The sequence below is a fragment of the Liolophura sinensis genome, chromosome 10 (assembly GCF_032854445.1).
Source record: "Liolophura sinensis isolate JHLJ2023 chromosome 10, CUHK_Ljap_v2, whole genome shotgun sequence".
Taxonomy (NCBI): domain Eukaryota; kingdom Metazoa; phylum Mollusca; class Polyplacophora; order Chitonida; family Chitonidae; genus Liolophura; species Liolophura sinensis.
In genome coordinates, this window is record NC_088304.1 from 3,020,987 (window position 1) to 3,043,978 (window position 22,992).

Consider the following 22,992-nt stretch of genomic DNA (forward strand, 5'->3'; position numbering starts at 1 on the left):
CTACATGTAAGCATATCCGATTCGGCATGAAGCCCCTTGCCGTATGTAGAGTAGTACTCTTTTGTAAAGGAGGTAAGAAAGTCAATACCTCATGGCGCAAAACTATGTGTTTAGAAAGTGAAAGAAGCGTGTTCATTTTGTTTCAGTCTTGAGCTCTTGAGTATTTTGACAAACCATGGCGACGGCGGCGGGATCACATAGAGTAAGTTAATCTGCAATACCTCAAGTGCATTCCATCTAACAAAATCACCGAGTATCAAAGGTCATTTGTAGTAGAAATTCGTAGACGTCGTGTGTTGATTTTTACTAGACAACAATACGCCTACGTACTGTCTAACTCAGTCGTTCGAAATCGCTTATCTGTGAGCTTTTACTTTAATAGGAGTTGGTGAAGTTCATGTTGTTCTGTATACCACGTGGTTGAGGATATGACACACGGTGGCCTAAAAAAGCCTTGATTTACGAAATTGAAATTAAATCCCTTTCCAGGCCTGAAAAGACTGGAAATTCAGTTTTTATTGTTAAGCTTGGAAAAGCCATGAATTTGAGAACCAAAAATAGAAATGTTAAATGCAAGCGTTCAGTTTTGACCAAGAGCTTTAATGACGTATGATATACATCAATATGTTTGCACAGATTGTAGGCCTGATGAAGTAGGTTATACAACTGTAACCAGCTTTGACGTTTTCTTAGTGAAGGGCGATACTATTCTTTGACACTTTGATTTCCTCAACCTACAATCCCAACTGTGGTTGCATGAGAATATCTTCTGAGTATGGCTTAAATAAGTAAATAAATAAAGTTGGTTCTACCCGACTCAGGATAAGGGAATAATACAAGTGCTGGTTGGACTGTGACTGGTTAGGGTCCTGTTATGTCTGGTGTCTTCAGCTTGTCTTTCCAGTGAAGCATAACCATATAAAATATGTAAATATTATGAGGGTCCGATGACTGAAATTAAACTTATAACTAAATGCAATGAAATCAAGAAAATAATGGTTATCTTGGTCCAATCCTGCAATTATTTTCCTGCAGCTCAATGATGGAATTTCTCTGAGAGACGTCCTGCATGGAGAAGGGGCGGAGTTTGAAGTGACGGATGAATTTGATGAAGACGCAGATGACGGTGAGGAATAATTCACACTAAAGGGTGATGAACTATATGAAATGAATTAGATTAAATTAGTCAGATGGTTACTGATGTATAAAGAGGAACTGGAACTTTGAGATTCCTTTGTCTTATTTCCTAAACTGTTCTTTCTTGTATATTGCCACAGTATTGCCATTCCAATTAGTTCGCTCACCTATGACGTATACATTTTGGTTGCTTTTCAATCTCTAGGTTATGAGTTCAATCCCATTCTCATACAGGAACCGTAATGTTGAAATGTCCTCGAAACACCAATTATATACATAAATAAACAAATATATAGCAGAAAATTCAGTAGCGCAGCGAGAACTATGTTAAAACAGATGTATCAACAAATCAAGTATGTCTGGTTTACAGATGTAGGTGACAGTGAAGGCTTCAGGCGGGAGGAAGTCTTCAAAAACCTGAGCTACCTGTGCTGTAACGATGTTGGTAACGATGAGAATGATCAGAGGTCGCCGTTTCAACACCTTGAAAGCAAGATGGAAAACGTCACAGAAGATGGTGGCGTTAAGAAAATGTTACTACAGCCAGGAAGTGGCAACCGTGTGCCTGAAAACTCATTGGTAATAGGTCAGTACCATTCTTTTCCAGGAAAGTGTAAAGGCAAATTGGTCAGTAGCCACTGTACATGTATGTAAACATGAAACATGTGCAAAAATGTCTTGTATGGGCTGAATGGATAAAAAAAATCAGGTAATTCATGGGAAATAAGGATTGTCTCAGCAATTTGTGCAGTTTTAGGATGTATTTACGTGATTGGAAAGCCTTGAAGTACAGGAAATCATAAAAACATTAAGATAAGAAATAAAAGGTAGGACAAATTAAAAAGTTTGGATTTACAGTTTTTTTTTTTTTTTTCATAGTTTGTGATTTTTTCAATGTTGGCTTACCCATAAAACACAAAAGAAAGGCGGCATTGGCCTTAATAACAAAGAAAACAATATGTTTTCCAGAAAGTGTTGAAAGAAGATTCAGATTTAGGTACATGCTTACTGAATAAAATCACATTGGTTTGTTTAGATTTATTTATTTATTTATTTGTTTGATTGGTGTTTTATGCCCTACTCAAGAATATTTCACTTATATGACGTTGACCAGCATTATGGTTGAATGAAACTGGGCAGAGCCCGGTGAAAACCCACGACTATCCGCATGTTGCAGCCAGACCTTCCCTTATATGGCCAGAGAGGAAGCCAGCCTGAACTGGACTTCTGTTTAGGTATCGTATTGGATCTTGGATATTTGCTGGGTTTTTGTTATGCATGTGTAATTTTCACCCTTTCGACGTGTTGTAGTTCATTACAATGCGTACCTGGAATATTCCGATGAACCCTATGACTCCAGTCGCCTGCGGAACAGAAAGTCAAAGTTTAGACTTGGGGAAAGTAAGTATAGGAAGCCTGGACTGCTAACATTGTTCACTTTTTGTCAACCATATATTTTTAACTCCTGTCATTCTCCACAACAACACAATTGAGGTGTTTCAGGGCTCGTGAGGTGTGTCGAATTACTATAAATCTTGAACCTTTTCAACCACTAAAACACTTTTTTTCAGAAAAATTTATGAATACATTTAATGTGAAAATGATACTAAAAATGATATGCTTATGTCAGTAAAGATGCAGGATTAATAAAACTGTGCAAATTATTTCTGTCTACCCCATAGTGCTATCAGAATGTTTCAGATATTGGTTGCACTGGTGATTGAAATGGTTAAAGAATTAGGTTCATTGCGGTAAATTAACAAAAACATGAATGATTGTCTTGTGTAATGGATGAATGGTATTAAAGTAAATGGGGTGGTAATGAGCTCAGGTGGTAATGAGCTCGGGTATACCATACATGTAAAGCACAGTAACACATGGAGGATAATTATTTGTTGATGCCCTGCATGTGCAGTAATTAACTTAAATTACAAAATTTATGATATTCACTCCTCTGTTGTGGATTAAAATCCATCTTTGTAAGGTATGGAGTTGAAGTTTTTTTCACACCGATAATGATATATAAATGTAACATTATAAAACAATAACATAAAGTTATCAAAACAGCAGGTTCTGCGCCAGTTTATATTTATGTGAAAATTAAACAAAACTGTTGACTTACATTTTTTATTTATTTTTTTTTTTTTTGCTAGGGTAAGGTAAGATGTCAAAAACCTTGGAAAACTTCTCAGAATTCTGTGTAGTGTAGATGTTTTTTTCTTATATTGTCTGTTTTTTTTATTTGTTCAGTGAAACCAGGCATGGGTTACTCAGGGGAAGCTATTCCAGGCATGAGTTTGGCGGTGAGTACGATGAAGAAAGGAGAACTTTCCCGATTTCTCATCAAGCCCGAATATGGCTACGGACATCTTGGCTGTGCTCCCAGAATTCCCCCCAATGCTACATGTGAGTTGCTCCAAGTGTATCCATGATGCTGTTAAAACAGGATTTATTAAAGGCCTGCGTTAGCTCGACAGACTAAAACTTGGTTCTCGAAGCATGACCTATTTAGGCTTCAGACTTATGCCCAACTTTTAGAGCCAGTTTAACAAAACTTTTGTAGCCTTTTAAGGTCTGTTAGTCAGCTAAGGGTCATTTGTTTGTTTTCTAAGATAATGGGCCAAATCCATTTGTAAGTTATCTATGAACTGAACCAGACTTCTACTACATGTATGTGTAAGTTACATGTATGTGTAAGTTACATGTATGTGTAAGTTACATGTATCTGTGTGCAGTGCAACAAAATCCTGCTAGAAAGTTACAAGCAGTCAGACTTCAGGTATGGAACTTTTGACACATGCTTTATTATAATATTTTACTTTTTTCATTTTCAGTGATGCATGAAATAGAGCTGTTGAATTTTGTGGAAGGGCAAAATATTGGAGTGGAGGATTATTTTCATCTCACAAGGGTATGATTGTGTTTTAATTATTTATTTATTTGATTAGTGTTTTACGCTGTACTCGAGAATATTTCACTTATATGACGATGGCCGGCATTATCGTGGGTGGAAAGCAGGCAGAGCCCGGTGGAAACCCACGACCATAGGTAGGTTGCTGACAGACCTTCTCGTATACGTCCGGAGAGGAAGGCAGGATGAGCTGGACTTGAGCTCACAGCGACCGCATTGGTGAGAGGCCCCTTGAGTCATTACGCTACTCTAGCACGCTAACCAACTGAGCCACGGAGGTCCTGATTGGGTTTTAATACTCAGTATAAGTACGAGTAGTTCACTCTGTTGTAGGTTTGATTGGAGAGCTTGTAATCCAGCTGTTTCACTGTGGGCAAACATGACGGACTAGCCACTGACACAGACCAGGGTTTTATACCCGTCATGCTCGCTCACGGCCACACCTAGACCACAAACAATGGATCTGTGCAGTCCCTTAGTTGTAAACGACTAGCTTTTGACCATGACATGACATGTTCAAATCCAAGCCGTACATTTAAAAGCAAATTGTCTGCTTGACAAAGTGAAGGTGCCATCTCAGTAGTGGACAGGAGCTTAAGTCTACCCTGACCACCCCCACCTCACTCTCCCCCTACCTAAAATCTAGAATATTTCATACAGAATTTCACTTAATATTTCAATGTAAATCTATCACTGGTGCATTGAGAGTCTTCAGAATTAGAGATCAAGTCTGAAATTCTGACTGGTGAATACTTTTGGCCGTCATCTTTGAAATGTACCTTAAATAAAGAGTTTCACTCAGTACTTCTTACTTGATTTAAACTTAGGGGTCAAATCCAAAGTTCCGATTTGTAAATAATTTTGGCAGCCCACTGTTTTTAACACACCAAAATTCAGATATTTCCAAGCTATATTTCACTTAATGCTTTAATAATTTATACAGAACTAGCTAGGTATTATTAGTACATGGAGACATATTAGTACATTTATTTATTTATTTGATTTGTGTTTTACGTCATACTCAAGAATATTTCACTTATACGACTGCGGCCAGCATAATTGTGGGAGAAAACCAGGCAAATCCCAGGGGAAACCCACAACCATCCACAGGTTGCAGGCAGACCTTCCCACTTACGGCCGGAGAGGAAGCCAGCATGAGCTGGACTTGAACTCACAGCGACCGCATCGGTGAGAGACTCCTGGGTCATTACACTGCGCTAGCGCGCTAACCAACTGAGCCACGGAGGCCCCCAATGTCATGGAAGTATGTGCGCTAAACAGTTATTTCATAATTTTGAACGGAGGTCCAAGATGAAAACACACAAACTTTTTGGAAGCCATACATGTGTAATTGGTACCTTGTCTAGTTGCATTATAAATCCCTTTTTTAGTTGTAAATAATTTCAACATTTTGCCTGCCTGCATTTATCGGTTCTTTTCTGTTTGAAATTTAGGAGGAAAGACAAGCTATACCCTGGGAGAAAATTAAATCGGCCTGTGATGCAGCGAAAAAGGTTTGTCACTTCTTTTGTTCTGGACCGCTTAGATGGCCTCATGGTTAGTGTCAGCTTCAAAGTTTGGAGACCCCGGGATCGTACCTGGGATGGGTCATACCAAAGACTTTAAGAATGGTACTTGCTGATGCCTCGCTTGGCGCTCAGCAGTGAGTGGTTAGAGCAAAGAAACAGGACTGGTTGGCCCGGTGTCAGTATAATGTGACTGGATGGGGTGTCATGTCTGGTGTCTTCTGCATGATACTTCAGTGACGGCAGTACTTTGGAGGCATGAACTTGTCCTACTACAAGAAGACACTCTATACGTATACTGAAAAATTGTCAAGTATGACGTTAAACCGCAAGCACTCACTCACTCGCTCGCTCACTCACTCACTCCTCCCACCATAATGCTGGTTGTCATCGCATAAGTGAAGTATTCTTTAGTGAGGCGTAACGCACCACAAATAAATAAATAAATAAATAAAAGTCTTTGTTCAAACTTGGTGGATTAATGGCAGATTTGTTATGTGAAACTTGGGAATCCCTTCTTGTGAAAGTTTGCTTGGGATTGATTTTTGTTCACGTTGGTTCATCATTTCATGTGTGTTTCGTTTCAACACGATATTGATCTTCAAACTTGACGGATTGATCTCAGTTTTAGTATTTAAATCTTCGGTCGTCATTCTATGCCTGGAATTTTTTCCACCTACCTCTGTCGACTCATGTGTTTATGCATGCTTTAGACTTTTTATTTCCACACCATCAAATTTGACGGATTGATATCAGATTTAATATTTGATTCTCGGGTCATGGACCCTCCTTTCAGATACTGTTTTACAAAAAGATAGATAAAACTTTGAAATGGACATCTGAGCATATGAGCATACATGTTGGATCAAGGAATGTGAACTGCCATATATGCAGTTTAGGTATGATTTATTTATTTGATTGGTGATTTACCCCATACTCAAGAATATTTCACTTATACGACGGAAGTCAGTATTACAATGAGAGGAAACTGGACAGAGCCCTTTAGGATATGGTGATATAGGGTTATTTTGCAGGCCTGCCTTGCCCTTTTCGACAAAAAACTTTTTACCTCATTTTATGCTCAAGTCAACTCTGTTTGGTCTGTTAAATTGAGATTACAGTCCAACAGTTAGAAAGACACTAACAGAGGACAAACACCCAGCACAAGGAAGTGTACAAATTCCTGCACTACTGGTAAAGGGGCAATACTCTGCAAAATCATTTATATCCTATCTGTCAGTGTTAAAGAATCATGTAAAACAGTTCTTGATTGGGATCTCCAAATTGTAATAAGGTAATTATCCAAATCTAAATGTAATTAGGTGATGATCCCATTTCAAATGTAAATAGGTCGTGATCCAAATCCAAATGTAAATAAGTGGTGATCCAAATCCAAATGTAATTAAATGGTGATCCATATCCAAATGTAATTAAATGGTGATCCAAATCCAAATGTAAATAAGTGGTGATCCAAATCCAAATGTAAATAGGTGGTGATCCAAATCCAAATGTAAATAGGTGGTGATCCAAATCCAAATGTAAATAAGTGGTGATCCAAATCCAAATGTAATAAATGGTGATCCAAATGTAAATAGGTGGTGATCCAGATCCAAATGTAAATAGCTGGTGATCCAAATCCAAATGTAAATAAGTGGTGATCCAAATCCAAATGTAATTAAATGGTGATCCAAATCCAAATGTAAATAGGTGGTGATCCAAATCCAAAAAATGTAATTAAGTGGTGATCCAAATCCAAATGCAATTAAATGGTGATCCAAATCCAAATGTAATTAGGTGGTGATCCAAATCCAATTGTAATTAAATGGTGATCCAAATTCAAATGTAAATAGGTGGTGATCCAAATCCAAATGTATATAAATGGTGATCCATATTCAACTGTAATTAAATGGTGATCAAATCAATGCAGAATTTTTTCTCTATGGTTCTCCATGAGGAAATAATGAGTACAAATCATCGTGCCCAGTTTGTTTCCACCCTCTTCGCAAAATGATGTCATAATCCATGCCTTAAGGTACATATTTGACTAATGTTGTGGAGAATGTCGGGTACCATCTGGTTAAAGTTTCCCTGTGAACTGGTGTAAACCCACATGGACCTTTGTGTCTCAGATAAAGAATGGCATCATCATTATTATTATTATTATTGTTATTATTATTAATCGGTGTTGTTGATTGTTGTTCTTATTACTTATTGCAGGAAGCCAGAATCCTCTTCGAAGATGAAGGCTACTACAAGGCTCAGTTGAAGTACAGGAAGGTTTGTATACATACAATTGAGAACAGTTTTACACATCTAATTGTAACAATTTCATACATGGATCTTTATTCTGATCTTGATTGTTTGTTTTCGTCCAATTCAGATGTCTGATATTGATAAAAAATTTGCTGTGTGGATTTTCATTTTGTGGCCGCTTGAATCAAGCTTAAAGTATTGGACATTTAGCATGGGATTTAAATTCTCCGCATGACCACATTTGTGTTTATTTGTGGCAGGCAATCTGTGTGTTGGAAGACTATCACATGAGGGATGAGGAACAAGAGAAACAGCAGCAGAAGATGCTGCTGAAACTTTACCTGAACATCTCTGTATGCTACCTGAAACAGTGCAAGTCCAGACAGACTCTCATTTATGCTAATAAAGCCCTGGAAATAGATGAGAGGAATGTCAAGGCACTCTATAACAAAGGAAAGGTAAGGGCACGGTCAGACAACCCCCATACCCCCCATCCCCATCCCACTACACCACTTTTTGATTATAATTGTGACAATAAGTGGTCGCTGATGCTCCTGTGGCCATTTGTGGCAATAAGTGGTCGCTGATGCTCCTGTGGCCATTTGTGACAATAAGTGGTCGCTGATGCTCCTGTGGCCATTTGTGGCAATAAGCGGTCCATGATGTTCCTGTGGCCAGAGGTGACAATAAGTGGTCGATGATGCTCCTGTGGCCATTTGTGGCAATAAGCGGTCGATGATGCTCCTGTGGCCACTGGTGACAATAAGTGGTCGATGATGCTCCTGTAGCCATTTGTGACAATAAGCGGTCCATGATGCTCCTGTGACCATTTGTGGCAGTAAGTGGTCGATGATGCTCCTGTGGCCATTTGTGACAATAAGTGGTCGATGGTGCTCCAGTGGCCATTTGTGACAATAAGTGGTCGATGATGCTCCTGTGGCCATTTGTGACAATAAGTGGTCGATGATGCTCCAGTGGCCATTTGTGACAATAAGTGGTCGATGATGCTCCTGTGGACATTTGTGGCAATAAGTGGTCCATGATGCTCCTGTGGCCATTTGTGACAATAAGTGGTCGATGATGCACCTGTGGCCATTGGTGACAATAAGTGGTCGATGATGCTCCTGTGGCCATTGGTGACAATAAGTGGTCGATGATGCTCATGTGGCCATTTGTGACAATAAGTGGTCGATGATGCTCATGTGGCCATTGGTGACAATAAGTGGTCCATGATGCTCCTGTGGGCATTGGTGACAATAAGTGGTCGATGATGCGTCTGTGACCATTTGTGACAATAAGTGGTTGATGATGCTCCTGTGGCCATTTGTGACAATAAGTGGTCGATGATGCTCCAGTGGCCATTTGTGACAATAAGTGGTTGATGATGCTCCTGTGGACATTTGTGGCAATAAGTGGTCGATGATGCTCCTGTGGCCATTTGTGACAATAAGTGGTCGATGATGCTCCTGTGGCCATTTGTGACAATAAGTGGTCGATGATGCTCCTGTGGCCATTTGTGGCAATAAGTGGTCCATGATGCTCCTGTGGCCATTGGTGACAATAAGTGGTCGATTTTGATTGGTGTTTTTACGCCGTACTCAAGAATATTTCACTTATACGACGGCGGCCAGCATTATGGTGGGTGGAAACCGGGCAGAGCCCGGCGGAAACCCACGACCATCCGCAGGTTGCTGGCAGACCTTCCCACGTACGGCCGGAGAGGAAGCCAGCATGAGCTGGTCTTGAACTCACAGCGACCGCATTGGTGAGAGGCTTCTGGGTCACTACGCTGCGCTAGCGCGCTAACCGACTGAGCCACGGAGGCCCCATAAGTGGTCGATGATGCTCCTGTGGCCATTTGTGACAATAAGTGGTCGATGATGCTCATGTGGCCATTGGTGACAATAAGTGGTCCATGATGCTCCTGTGGGCATTGGTGACAATAAGTGGTCGATGATGCTCCTGTGGCCATTTGTGGCAATAAGTGGGCCATGATGCTCATGTGGCCATTGGTGACAATAAGTGGGCCATGATGCTCCTGTGGCCATTTGTGACAATAAGTGGTTGATGATGCTCCTGTGGCCATTTGTGACAATAAGTGGGCCATGATGCTCCTGTGGCCATTGGTGACAGTAAGTGGGCCATGATGCTCCTGTGGCCATTTGTGACAATAAGTGGGCCATGATGCGTCTGTGACCATTTGTGACAATAAGTGGTTGATGATGCTCCTGTGGCCATTTGTGACAATAAGTGGTTGATGATGCCCCTGTGGCCATTTGTGACAATAAGCAGTCGCTGATGCTCCTGTGGCCATTTGTGACAATAAGTGGGCCATGATGCTCCTGTGGCCATTTGTGACAATAAGTGGTCGCTGATGCTCACGTGGCTTTGGACAACCTAACATTTGTGGAACATCATTTGTTTTCATCAGTGCGGTCTGCACATTTGTTCGTCACACGTGGGAAAAGTTGTCATTGACCTGGTGGTTGACCTCGTGTACTGCAGCTTCTTCCAGCCATAAAACTGAACACCATCGAATAAGTGAAAATTCTTGTTTAAGGTGTTTACCAGCAATTTTGTTGCATATTTTATAGTTGTCAGTTATTATCTGAGTTATGATCTGACCATTTCTTAAGCCATTGATGGACAGACATATTAACCACTTGGCCACAATGTGCTCTTAACACAGGTGACTACAGGTGTTGTTGAGTCATGGCAAAAGTAATTAACTTTTATTTAAAGTAGTAAAAACTTTAGTGAAGGACTATAAATTTAATGTCGCAGGCATTACTGAGAATGGGGGAGTTTGGACAGTCCAGAAAATCTCTTGTGGCAGCCCACAACTTGAACAGGAAGAATGAAGAGATAAAAGCAGCCCTTAAAGAGCTTGAATGGTAATGTATATAATGTGTCTGTGATAAAAATTTACCATAAAAATACATTTTTGGAGGAAAATAAAGGTCATAAATATAATTTTAATTTGCTGAAACTTGCATTTTCCCAGTTATTATCCTACCTTCCAAACAAACCTCCAAACAGTAGAACTCTCAGAATTGGAGTAACTTAAATGAGTAACTTTTAGGTCTTATATAGTATGCAGGTTGAGTTCAGCCCTGACCTAAAGTCAGCTTCCATCCCAAACACGGGAGTGTCCTGGTGAAAATATTACCATCAATACAGTTAGCTGGATTTCACCTTGTCCACTTGTCTTCTACTAGTCTTCCAGCAATACAATTAGCTGGCTTTCACCTTGTACACTTGTCTTCCAACAATACAGTTAGCTGGTTTTCACCTTGTACACTTGTCTTCCGCTAGTCTTCCAGCAATACAGTTAGCTGGCTTTCACCTTGTACACTTGTCTTCCACTTGTCTTCCAACGATACAGTTAGCTGGCTTTCACCTTGTACACTTGTCTTCCACTTGTCTTCCAACAATACAATTAGCTGGCTTTCACCTTGTACACTTGTCTTCCAACAATACAGTTAGCTGGCTTTCACCTTGTACACTTGTCTTCCAACAATACAATTAGCTGGCTTTCACCTTGTACATTTGTCTTCCAGCAATACAGTTAACTGGCTTTTACCTTGTACACTTGTCTTCCACCAATGCAGTTAACTGGCTTTTACCTTGTACACTTGTCTTCCACTTGTCTTCCAACAATACAATTAGCTGGCTTTCACCTTGTACACTTGTCTTCCACGTGTCTTCCAACAATACAGTTAGCTGGCTTTCACCTTGTACACTTGTCTTCCAACAATACAATTAGCTGGCTTTCACCTTGTACACTTGTCTTCCAGCAATACAGTTAACTGGCTTTTACCTTGTACACTTGTCTTCCACTTGTCTTCCAACAATACAGTTAGCTGGCTTTCACCTTGTCCACTTGTCTTCCAACAATACAGTTAGCTGGCTTTCGCCTTCTACACTTGTCTTCCACTTGTCTTCCAACAATACAATTAGCTGGCTTTCACCTTGTCCACTTGTCTTCCAGCAATACAGTTAACTGGTTTTCACCTTGTACACTTGTCTTCCAGCAATACAGTTAACTGGTTTTCACCTTGTACACTTGTCTTCCACCAATACGGTTAGCTGGCTTTCACCTTGTACACTTGTCTTCCAGCAATACAGTATGCACAGATGGTATTTGTCTGTGAAAGGTGTGAAAGAGCATCTGTAACTTGGCAGAGGTCTTTGGTTTGCTTGTGAGTCTCGCTTCATCAACTAATGAAGCTGATTGTGGTCAAATAAGCTAACAATAAGCTTGAGCACGACATTAAACACCAAGCAGTCAATCTATTAATGCTATCTAGAATAATTTTGATGCTTCAGTGCTTATTTTTCTTCGTGCTTTTGTTTTCAGTAAAGCTAAGGAGTTCAAGGAAATTGAGAGTAAACAGTGTCAGCGGATGATATCAAATCTGTCCCCAGCAGCAGGTATGTTCAGTACACGGGGTTCGTATAGTCGAGGTCTTGAAAACCTTGAAAAGCCCAGAAAATCATGAAAAGCATGGAAAGCCTTGAAAAGCGTGGGAAACCTTGAAAATTGAGGAAAGTATGGAAATTGAAAGTAACATTTCCGTGCTGGAAATGATGAAAATGATGAAATTGAGAGCCACATGTACTGTGAGCTGAACTGTAGACAGAACTGTAGACAGTCTGCATGTGACTCTGTGTTTGTCTCATAGTTTCACCGATTAAAAAGTGCCAGTGTGAAGTTTCTGTCTGTTTATCTCACAGATGTTCAGATAAAGGTTTTGTATGGAATTGCCAATGCATATTACATCATTCAGAATGTACATTTAAGTGTCATTGGTGAACTTTGTGTGTGTCTTGATTTCAGCACGAGGAGAGAGTACACAACAGAAAAGCAAAAGCAGCTCCAAATCACAAGAGGACTTCAAAACAGCAGTCAGGAAGCATTTAATGTAAGCTCATACAACTGTAGTTGTGTCAGGGATCAGGGATTATGCAATACTTGTAGTCTTATGTACACCTGTTCAGTTGTACAAAAGGATGTAGGTTCAAACCTGGCCTTGGGTAAGGAAGATGTTGATTCCCCTAATCTCACAATTTCTAGGGTCTTTATTAATGACAATAATAGGTCAAACATTGTTTAAAATACAATTGTCTTTTATCAGTATGGTGTGCTTTTCTATGTGTCATACATAGGAAAGCCTCTCAGCAACTTGCCTGAGGTCTGCTGGTTACCCAGTACATTCCCATTTCCTCCATACTAAAACCGACGGCTATCATATTAACCAGAAATTCTTGAGTGTGATCGTGTCGGCCATTTCCTTGTGTGGCCATATAAACACGGTAAAGCTTGTCAGTAACTTGCCAGAGGTCGGTGGTTTCCCCCTGCACCCCAGTTTCCATTGCTCATTATAAAACCAACAGCCATCCTATAATAATAAATAAATTGAAGTTCCTAAAATTTATAAAACAAGTTTTATTATATTATTATTAACTTGATAGTCTAATGTTTACTGGAAGGCCATAATTTAAAATTTTATTTACAGAAAATTTGATTTGAGTGGATTTTTGGGGCAAAAATCTCTGCTACAGCCAATTAATCGACCATGTTCATGTATCAAATGTCTGGTGTCAGTGTATGGAGGTGATCATGCAGTTCCTTCCTGGAAAAACCACTTCCAAACTGGGTTAAAACCTCAGCATCTGCTGTTAGGCTCAAGGGCATGTGAACTATTTCTACAATTTTACACAAACAGTGATGTACTAGAGAAAAGATCAAAAATAGTACAGTGTACACTGCATAGACCAGCATGGGTTTAGATGGGCAGTGTTCTCCACTGCAAGTGTAATGGATATTATATCTGGTGTAAGTATACTGTGACTCTGTGGGTTGTCCTGCCTGGTGTCAGTGTACTTGGACTGGGTGGGTTGTCCTGTCTGGTGTCTGTATACTGGGACTGGGTGGGTTATCCTGTCTGGTGTCTGTATACTGAGACTGGGTGGGTTGTCTTGTCTGGTGTCTGTGTACTGTGACAGGGTGGGTTGTCCTGTCTGGTGTCTGGGTACTGTGACAGGGTGAGTTGTCCTGTTTGGTGTCGGTATACTGGGACTGGGTGGGCTGTCGTGTCTGGTGTCTGTATACTGGAACCGGGTGGGTTGTCTTGTCTGGTGTCTGTGTACGGTGACTGGGTGGGTTATCCTGTCTGGTGTCTGTATACTGGGACTGGGTGGGCTGTCCTGTCTGGTGTCTGTATACTGGGACTGGGGGGGGGGGGGGGGGGTGTCTTGTCTGGTGTCCGTATATTGTGACAGGGAGGTCTATCCTGTCTGGTGTCTGTATACTGGGACTGGGTGGGTTGTCCTGTCTTGTGTCGGTATACTGGGACTGGGTGGGTTGTCTTGTCTGGTGTCGGCGTACTGTGACTGGGTGGGTTGGACTGTCTGGTGTCTCTATACTGGGACTGTGTGGGTTGTCCTGTCTGGTGGCGGTATACTGTGACAGGGAGGTCTATCCTGTCTGGTGTCGGTATACTGTGACTGGGTGGGTTGTCCTGTCTGGTGTCGGTATACTGTGACTGGGTAGAGTGCTGGGTTTTCAAGCCGGTAGCCGGCAGAGCTCCAGCGGGTATTTGTTCACATACCACCCGCTACTACCTACCATCTTATCAAGGCTTTCCTCAGCAAAGTAAAGTTGTAAACTGCTCTTAATTGTCAGTGGTCAGCTGGGTGTCACTTCAAAGCTGGTCCTGGTCAGCTGGTGTAAGAGGTCACTGCTGGTATCCCTTACCAAGTCCATGGCAATCTGTAACCCTACCATGTGCCGGTGACCTCTCTGAGCACCGTGAGGTTTGGGAACTGTTGTACTATGTCAAATGCAGTGCCCGTTTCCGACAATGACTTGTCCTGTCGCTGCTCACAGCTTCGCGAGGAACTCGAACCCCATGTTTCTGACAGCCACACTGACTAGGTTTACTCGAAAAACAAACACCCAAGATAAAATCATGAATCAAACATCACTTCTTTGCTTCGGCTTTGGGATCATGGGACAAGATTTGTATGTTTTTGCGTCTTTTTACAAAATAGATGGAATGACGGACAGAAATGAATTTCTGGTTCTAGTATTTACATACAGGTCTTTGTGTATAAAAGTACATGTATGTAAACTCAAAATAATGCACTCCAGAGACCGATTTCTCACTATGTGCATTACAAACACTGACTGAAAACCATTTTTAAATGGTCTTTTTTGCATATTTTTTTATTTCATGGGAATAAAAATTTGGGCATGAAAATTAGGAATGATGTGTACTCCCAGAATTTGAAAAAGTTGTGGTTTACTTTTGGAGTTTATAATGACGAATGCATATCTCCCCCACCCACCAAAAAAAAAGTACAATTCGCAATGCGTTTAGCGTATGTAATTTGTTATTATGTCAAATTGTGGGAATCTGACTGTTACCTTTATTTTCGGGATTAGCGGTGTGTTGAACATGTTTGTACGCAATCAAATACATAGCTTGGTAGTGCTTACATTACAACTTTTCCGCTTCACTTTATCAATAATGCATTTAAACAAACTATTTTGTTTTACAATACATACATAAATAAGTTAACATTACACCTAACTATTTACATACATGTGAACTGTGCTTAAATCTTTACTCAGATTGTGGTTATGTCTGGTGTTTATATCAGTTACTAGTAGAATGGAATGACGCTAGTTCTTCCACTTCTGCTATGTTAACTTTTAGAAACATGCAAGTCAGATAAATTTATGAATAACACTTTTTCTGTGACACAGTTGTGATTTATGAAGCTTGTCTTTTCTGGCAGTGCCTAAAATTACAACCATGGTGTTGGGCATTTTTATTATCATTTTCTCGTGCTGTGCAGTGCTAAATCATATGCAATTATTTTTTACTTTGGCAATGCCTAAAATTACAACCATGGTGTTGGGCATTTTTATTATCATTTGCTGGTGCTGTGCAGTGCTAAATCATATGCAGTTATTTTTTACTTTGGCAATGCCTAAAATTACAACCATGGTGTTGGCCATTTTTATTATCATTTTCTCGTGCTGTGCAGTGCTAAATCATATGCAGTTATTTTTTACTTTGGCAATGCCTAAAATTACAACCATGGTGTTGGGCATTTTTATTATCATTTGTTGGTGCTGTGCAGTGCTAAATCATATGCAGTTATTTTTTACTTTGGCAATGCCTAAAATTACAACCATGGTGTTGGGCATTTTTATTATCATTTGCTGGTGCTGTGCAGTGCTAAATCATATGCAATTATTTTTTACTTTGGCAATGCCTAAAATTACAACCATGGTGTTGGGCATTTTTATTATCATTTGCTGGTGCTGTGCAGTGCTAAATCATATGCAATTATTTTTTACTTTGGCAATGCCTAAAATTACAACCATGGTGTTGGGCATTTTTATTATCATTTGCTGGTGCTGTGGAGTGCTATATCATATGCAATTATTTTTTACTTTGGCAATGCCTAAAATTACAACCATGGTGTTGGGCATTTTTATGATCATTTTCTCGTACTGTGCAGTGCTAAATCATATGCAGTTATTTTTTACTTTGGCAATGCCTAAAATTACAACCATGGTGTTGGACATTTTTATTATCATTTGCTCGTGCTGTGCAGTGCTAAATCATATGCAGTTATTTTTTACTTTGGCATTGCCTAAAATTACAACCATGGTGTTGGCCATTTTTATTATCATTTGCTCGTGCTGTGCAGTGCTAAATCATATGCAGTTATTTTTTACTTTGGCATTGCCTAAAATTACAACCATGGTGTTGGGCATTTTTATTATCATTTGCTGGTGCTGTGCAGTGCTAAATCATATGCAATTATTTTTTACTTTGGCAATGCCTAAAATTACAACCATGGTGTTGGACATTTTTATTATCATTTGCTCGTGCTGTGCAGTGCTAAATCATATGCAGTTATTTTTTACTTTGGCATTGCCTAAAATTACAACCATGGTGTTGGGCATTTTTATTATCATTTGCTCGTGCTGTGCAGTGCTAAATCATATGCAGTTATTTTTTACTAATGACTCCATCCTTAGTGTCAATGCTTTGAAATGAAGTACTTCACTGAAATTCACTCACTGACATGGGTTCTTTTTCAGTGTAATACATTACAAGTACACAAGTATTGAAAACTAATATATAATCTCTGGTGACAAAGCTATTTTGCAGGCAATAACTGCTAGACCAGACTGCTTTGTAGTGACAAATCAGATAAGGCCTGGCCTTTATTGGGCTTTGGCTGGCCGCACTCATTTAGAAAACAGATAGCAATAACAGGGCCTGTTAGCCTGTTAGAACTCTCAGTCTGCATGTTCAGTGTCTGAAAGTGATTTTGGTTTTGACCTGTTTTTGTGATTTAAGATACTGTAGTCTGACAATTGGACAGAAATGACTGATATCATTATGCCATGACTGAAATGTTTTATGAGAAAGCGTTTCATTGTTAACTTTGTTCGTTTAGTGCTTAAAGTATTGTGTAAACTCACATGCTTGCATTTAAGTTGGAACTTTTGAATTGCTGAAATGTGATGTCTGCATTTACTGCAAAGACACAGTTTCTTGCTGTTAATTATTGATGGCTCCAATGTCAGCACATAAAAGCCAAACATGTACATGTACGTGTATACTGTTTATGAAGACAAAAAAAGAAACGCACAAGTAAAAAATGATATTTACTATATCTGAAACTTTTTTATGCACTCATTAACTGATTAGAATTATGCATATAGATGTAGGCTCTAAAATAAACTCAAATAGCCTCTCATAACATCTAGACTCCAAGATATTCCCGGGACCTATGCGGCCTTTGAGCCCCAACCAATGATGGATCATCGAACATCCACCTACTTCTGGGCAGCAGCCTGCACTTGATGAACACCCTGGGTGTCCTGTCTGGTGTCAGCATTCTGTGACTGCTCAGGGTGTCCTGTCTGGTGTCAGCATACTGTGACTCGGCAGGGTGTCCTGTCTGATGTCAGTATACTGTGACTTGGCAGGGTGTCCTGTCTGGTGTCAGCATACTGTGACTGGGCAGGGTGTCCTGTCTGGTGTCAGCATACTGTGATTGGGCAGGGTGTCCTGTCTGGTGTCAGTATACTGTGACTGGGCAGGGTTTCCTGTCTGGTGTCAGCATACTGTGACTGGGCAGGGTGTCCTGTCTGGTGTCAGCATACTGTGACTGGGCAGGGTGTCCTGTCTGGTGTCAGCATACTGTGACTGGGCAGGGTGTCCTGTCTGGTGTCAGCATACTGTGACTGGCATAGGTATCTCCAGCATCATGAGTGAGTGATGCATGATTCGTGTTAGGACTCTAATAAACCAGATTGCACACTTTACCCCAAATTAAGAAAACAATTTGCTAGCCTGTCTACATATTGGTGAATTGGTTTATGTTTGCAGGGAAATGAAGAATAACCCAGGTAATGAGGTTATGCCATTTCCAAACTGGAGTTTGGGACCCGTAGAAATTGCGAATATCATTGAGACTGCAGAGGAACTCGACCTGGATGTGATACAGCAGGGAGAGGTAAGGGGAGATAACCAGGTGTGGCAGGCAGTCTCTGGCATCACACTTCTCATACCTGCTACAAAAGCAAACTTTACCTTACATTTTCATTAGTGTGTTTCTTCCATGTCCAGTAACTATGACGAAAACCTGGAAATAGAAAATGTCTTTTCCAGGTGTTGAATTGCCTTGAAATTGAGAGCCAGCTTTGCACGCATGCAACAGCATGTCTGCTGTATTTATAAACAGATCAAAAAACCAGTCTACTGTCTGGTGACATTCTCTTGAAGAGATGTGTTTTCTAACATCTTTGAAATGTCATTTGATGCACTGGAGTGTACATGTGAAAGTTCATCTAAGAAGGTCAATTCACTGTGCTTTAAGCTTTTACAACCATGGAATACTTTTTCAAAGTTGCCTGGAAAATGTGAATTTTATTATTGGCCTGTGTTGTGATGAGCCCCAACAGAGGGATCTTATTATTGGCATGTGTTGTGATGAGCCCCAACAGAGGGATCTTATTATTGGCCTGTGTTGTGATGAGCCCCAACAGAGGGATCTTATTATTGGCCTGTGTTGTGATGAGCCCCAACAGAGGGATCTTATTATTGGCCTATGTTGTGATGAGCCCCATCAGAGGGATCTTATTATTGGCCTCTGTTGTGATGAGCCCCAACAGAGGGATCTTATTATTGGCCTGTGTAGTGATGAGCCCCATCAGGGGGATCTTATTATTGTCCTATGTTGTGATGAGCCCCAACAGAGGGATCTTATTATTGGCCTGTGTTGTGATGAGCCCCAAAAGAGGGATCTTATTATTGGCCTGTGTAGTAATGAGCCCCATCAGGGGGATCTTATTATTGGCCTGTGTTGTGATGATCCCCAACAGAGGGATCTTATTATTGGCCTGTGTATTGATGAGCCCCAACAGAGGGATCTTATTATTGGCCTATGTTGTGATGAGCCCCAACAGAGGGATCTTATTATTGGCCTGTGTAGTGATGAGCCCCATCAGAGGGATCTTATTATTGGCCTGTGTTGTGATGATCCCCAACAGAGGGATCTTATTATTGGCCTGTGTATTGATGAGCCCCAACAGAGGGATCTTATTATTGGCCTATGTTGTGATGAGCCCCAACAGAGGGATCTTATTATTGGCCTGTGTAGTGATGAGCCCCAACAGAGGGATCTTATTATTGGCCTGTGTATTGATGAGCCCCAACAGAGGGATCTCATTATTGGCCTATGTTGTGATGAGCCCCAACAGAGGGATCTTATTATTGACCTGTAATACTGGGGGGGAGGTGCTATCATTGATGTACTTTGTGCTCATTAGTAGGGGAGTTTTGAGTTCAAACTGTTTTTGTTGCTAAGGGTAAAAATAGTCCATCTCCATCATGTGACTCGTTGACCAAATTTACCGATCACCCATCTTGTCATGTTTCCCTTCCTTCGGGAACATCTTCAGTCCACAAAAGTTCAGCTCCGTAATTTTCTCCAAAATTCATCTACTCTGAATAACTTTTTCTGAAACCTTATTCAGGTTGTCATGTTATAATAAATATAATCAGAAATAAGTTGACCAACATTTCTGACAGGTCACATGGTACAGTAGAACTTTCTCTTTACATTCAGCGGTACAATAGTGCATATTCCAGATTTGTCTATTACATAATGGCGTTGTGTATTGGAATCAGTGTCAAAGTAAATATTTGGGTTGGTATCTCAAAAAGTATTGTACGTTATGACTTGAAGTTTAACATGCATATAAAGCTCTGTGAGACAAGAGGGATGTTCCATCGGTGATACTCTGCATGCTTATCTTACGACTTCAATTTATGACTTCAGTACTATGTGTATTGAGCTGAAGTTTTGCATTCATGTGTCTCTGACAGGCTAGCTCTTTGGTAGCCTTGCTACCAAATCTAAGTTGTTTGTTTTCCAAATGAACAATAGATATATGTATATATAGCAACAGAACTGGTTAAGGAGCTGATTGTTCAAGTCAACACTGTTACAGAATATGCCAGGGACGGACGCGTTTAGATGACAAACTTCGACAAAACAATCGAGAATAACATGTTTTTTTTTCTTTTCTGTTCACCAGGCACCACATGTCAAGTATTTCTTGAGAAAGAAGAATCCAAAGTAAAGAAGAACCTCATGGGAAGTGGCTGTCAGTTTCTGTTGTTTGGATTTTTAGTGGGTTTTTTTTTCAACCAAAAGTTTAAAGTTTGCACACAAAAGCTGTTCTGATGAAACATCTTAAAATACATGAACAGAAAAGTTTAGTTCAGTTTGTGTTTTATTTTAAGTGCCATGTATATACGTCCTTGAATTGTGCTGAATTTTTTATAGGGGACACGAATCGTATCTTAGAACACTGAAGATGTCTTCCTAAGGGAGATAATCAGTCACATGTGAATACATGTACTGGGGTATATTTGTTTGTGTTCAGGTCACATAAACTCTTTGGTTGTGCTGAATTTGTTATATGAGGGACACAGATCTTGTCTTGGAACACTGAAGATGTCTTCATAAGGGAGATAATCAGTCACATGTGAATACATGTACTGGGGTATATTTGTTTGTGTTCAGGTCACATAAACACTTCGGTTGTGCTGAATTTGTTATATGAGGGATGCAGATCTTGTCTTGGAACACTGAAGATGTCTTCATAAGGGAGATAATCAGTCACATGTGAATACATGTACTGGGGTATATTTGTTTGTGTTCAGGTCACATAAACTCTTTGGTTGTGCTGAATTTGTTATATGAGGGACGCAGATCTTGTCTTGGAACACTGAAGATGTCTTCATAAGGGAGATAATCAGTCACATGTGAATACATGTACTGGGGTATATTTGTTTGTGTTCAGGTCACATAAACTCTTTGGTTTGGCTGAATTTGTTATATGAGGGATGCACATCTTGTCTTGGAACACTGAAGATGTCTTCATAAGGGAGATAATCAGTCACATGTGAATACATATACTGGGGTATATTTGTTTGTGTTCAGGTCACATAAACTCTTTGGTTGTGCTGAATTTGTTATATGAGGGATGCAGATCTTGTCTTGGAACACTGAAGATGTCTTCATAAGGGAGATAATCAGTCACATGTGAATACATGTACTGGGGTATATTTGTTTGTTCAGCTCACATAAACACTTCGGTTGTGCTGAATTTGTTATATGAGGGATGCAGATCTTGTCTTGGAACACTGAAGATGTCTTCATAAGGGAGATAATCAGTCACATGTGAATACATGTACTGGGGTATATTTGTTTGTGTTCAGGTCACATAAACTCTTTGGTTTTGCTGAATTTGTTATATGAGGGATGCAGATCTTGTCTTGGAACACTGAAGATGTCTTCATAAGGTAGAAAATCAGCCACTTGTAAATACATTGTATGTGTACATTTTGCTTGTGGTCAGTCAACTTACACTTTCTTCAGGATATTTTTTACGTGGGTTGAAAGTTTTTACGGGATGTGTTGACAGGGAATTCAATGGATATGCATGCTGATTCATACAGCTTTGAGTTCTCTGTTTCTAGAGCAAACTCTGTCAGACAACAAGTGTGTACAAGTAGGTTTTATTTGTTATTTCTTTTCGAGTGACATGTTAGTACTTAAAGACAGTTCGGGAGAGAGACTCTTCCTTTATCAGCATTTCAGAGAATGTTCAGCACAAACTGCATGTTCTCCAGCACATCAGCCATAAGGTAAATAAGATGTACTAGTAATATTTGCCCTCTTGGATAATTGAGAGATGACAAAATACTCACCTTGTTCAGGTAAACTAATTATGACATCATAATTACCATGCAAGACATTCATTGTAATTATATCATCTTGCATTTTATTCCCATTTCTGGTTTCAACAGGCTGATATTTTCATGTATCTTCTTTACTTAAGATGGACAAATTTTCATCCAAGTTGTGAATTAGTGTGATACTTCCAAGATTGGAAGAGAACGTGAATTTTAAGTGTTTTCGTGTGGCAAGAGCCCCTTTTTCACATTCAAATTTTTGTTAAATATATCAAGTCATGCCAGAAAGAATCCTTGCAATTTTGTTGTTCGTAATAAGTCTTCATCTTTTGTTTGTTTCAAGTGTAACATTTAATTTCAGGAGGTTAATTAAACTCATGTAAAGGTAGATCTAATCAAGCATAGTCTAGCTATAATCGCTGCTTTAGTCTCAGCGGATGCTGATTCTTGTTTTTATTTTGTATGCAAGGTTTGAAGACTGAATGTTGACATTTTGAGTAATGTTGACATTTTGAGTAATGTTGACACTTTGTATTTTAGGAAATGTTGACAATTTGAGTAATGTTGACATTTCGCATTTGAGGTAATGTTTACATTTTGAGTATTGGTTAAGTCAGAATTCACCCTAAAAAAGTGGAATATGCTGTGCTAATATTGCCCAAAAGGAGTATTTCATTTTTGTTTGTACCATGCCATATCCTAATGTCATTGTGTTTGTTGTTATAATGCATAATCATTGTGCACATTCATTGAGTTGGTCCAGGCAGATCCAGTAAAACAAATCATGTTTTTGTAGGAGCAAATCAGTGTTGTGTTTTATAGTATTGCTGCTAAATTGGAATAACACTTCGTCCCGGAT

General features: G+C 39.8%; 1 protein-coding gene across 1 annotated transcript; it reads left to right on the forward strand.

The window, feature by feature from the left end:
* The first annotated feature begins 85 nt into the window (after window positions 1-85).
* LOC135476104 (inactive peptidyl-prolyl cis-trans isomerase FKBP6-like) lies at window positions 86-20,708 on the forward strand. Its single transcript, XM_064756003.1, has 14 exons — window positions 86-202; window positions 1,036-1,126; window positions 1,508-1,723; window positions 2,449-2,538; window positions 3,388-3,543; window positions 3,972-4,048; window positions 5,503-5,562; window positions 7,792-7,851; window positions 8,088-8,285; window positions 10,612-10,721; window positions 12,188-12,261; window positions 12,668-12,752; window positions 18,255-18,381; window positions 20,468-20,708. Exons 1-14 carry the CDS (start codon window positions 176-178, stop codon window positions 20,510-20,512), a joined length of 1,416 nt encoding a protein of 471 aa, XP_064612073.1. The 5' UTR covers window positions 86-175; the 3' UTR covers window positions 20,513-20,708.
* The last annotated feature ends 2,284 nt before the right edge of the window (window positions 20,709-22,992 follow it).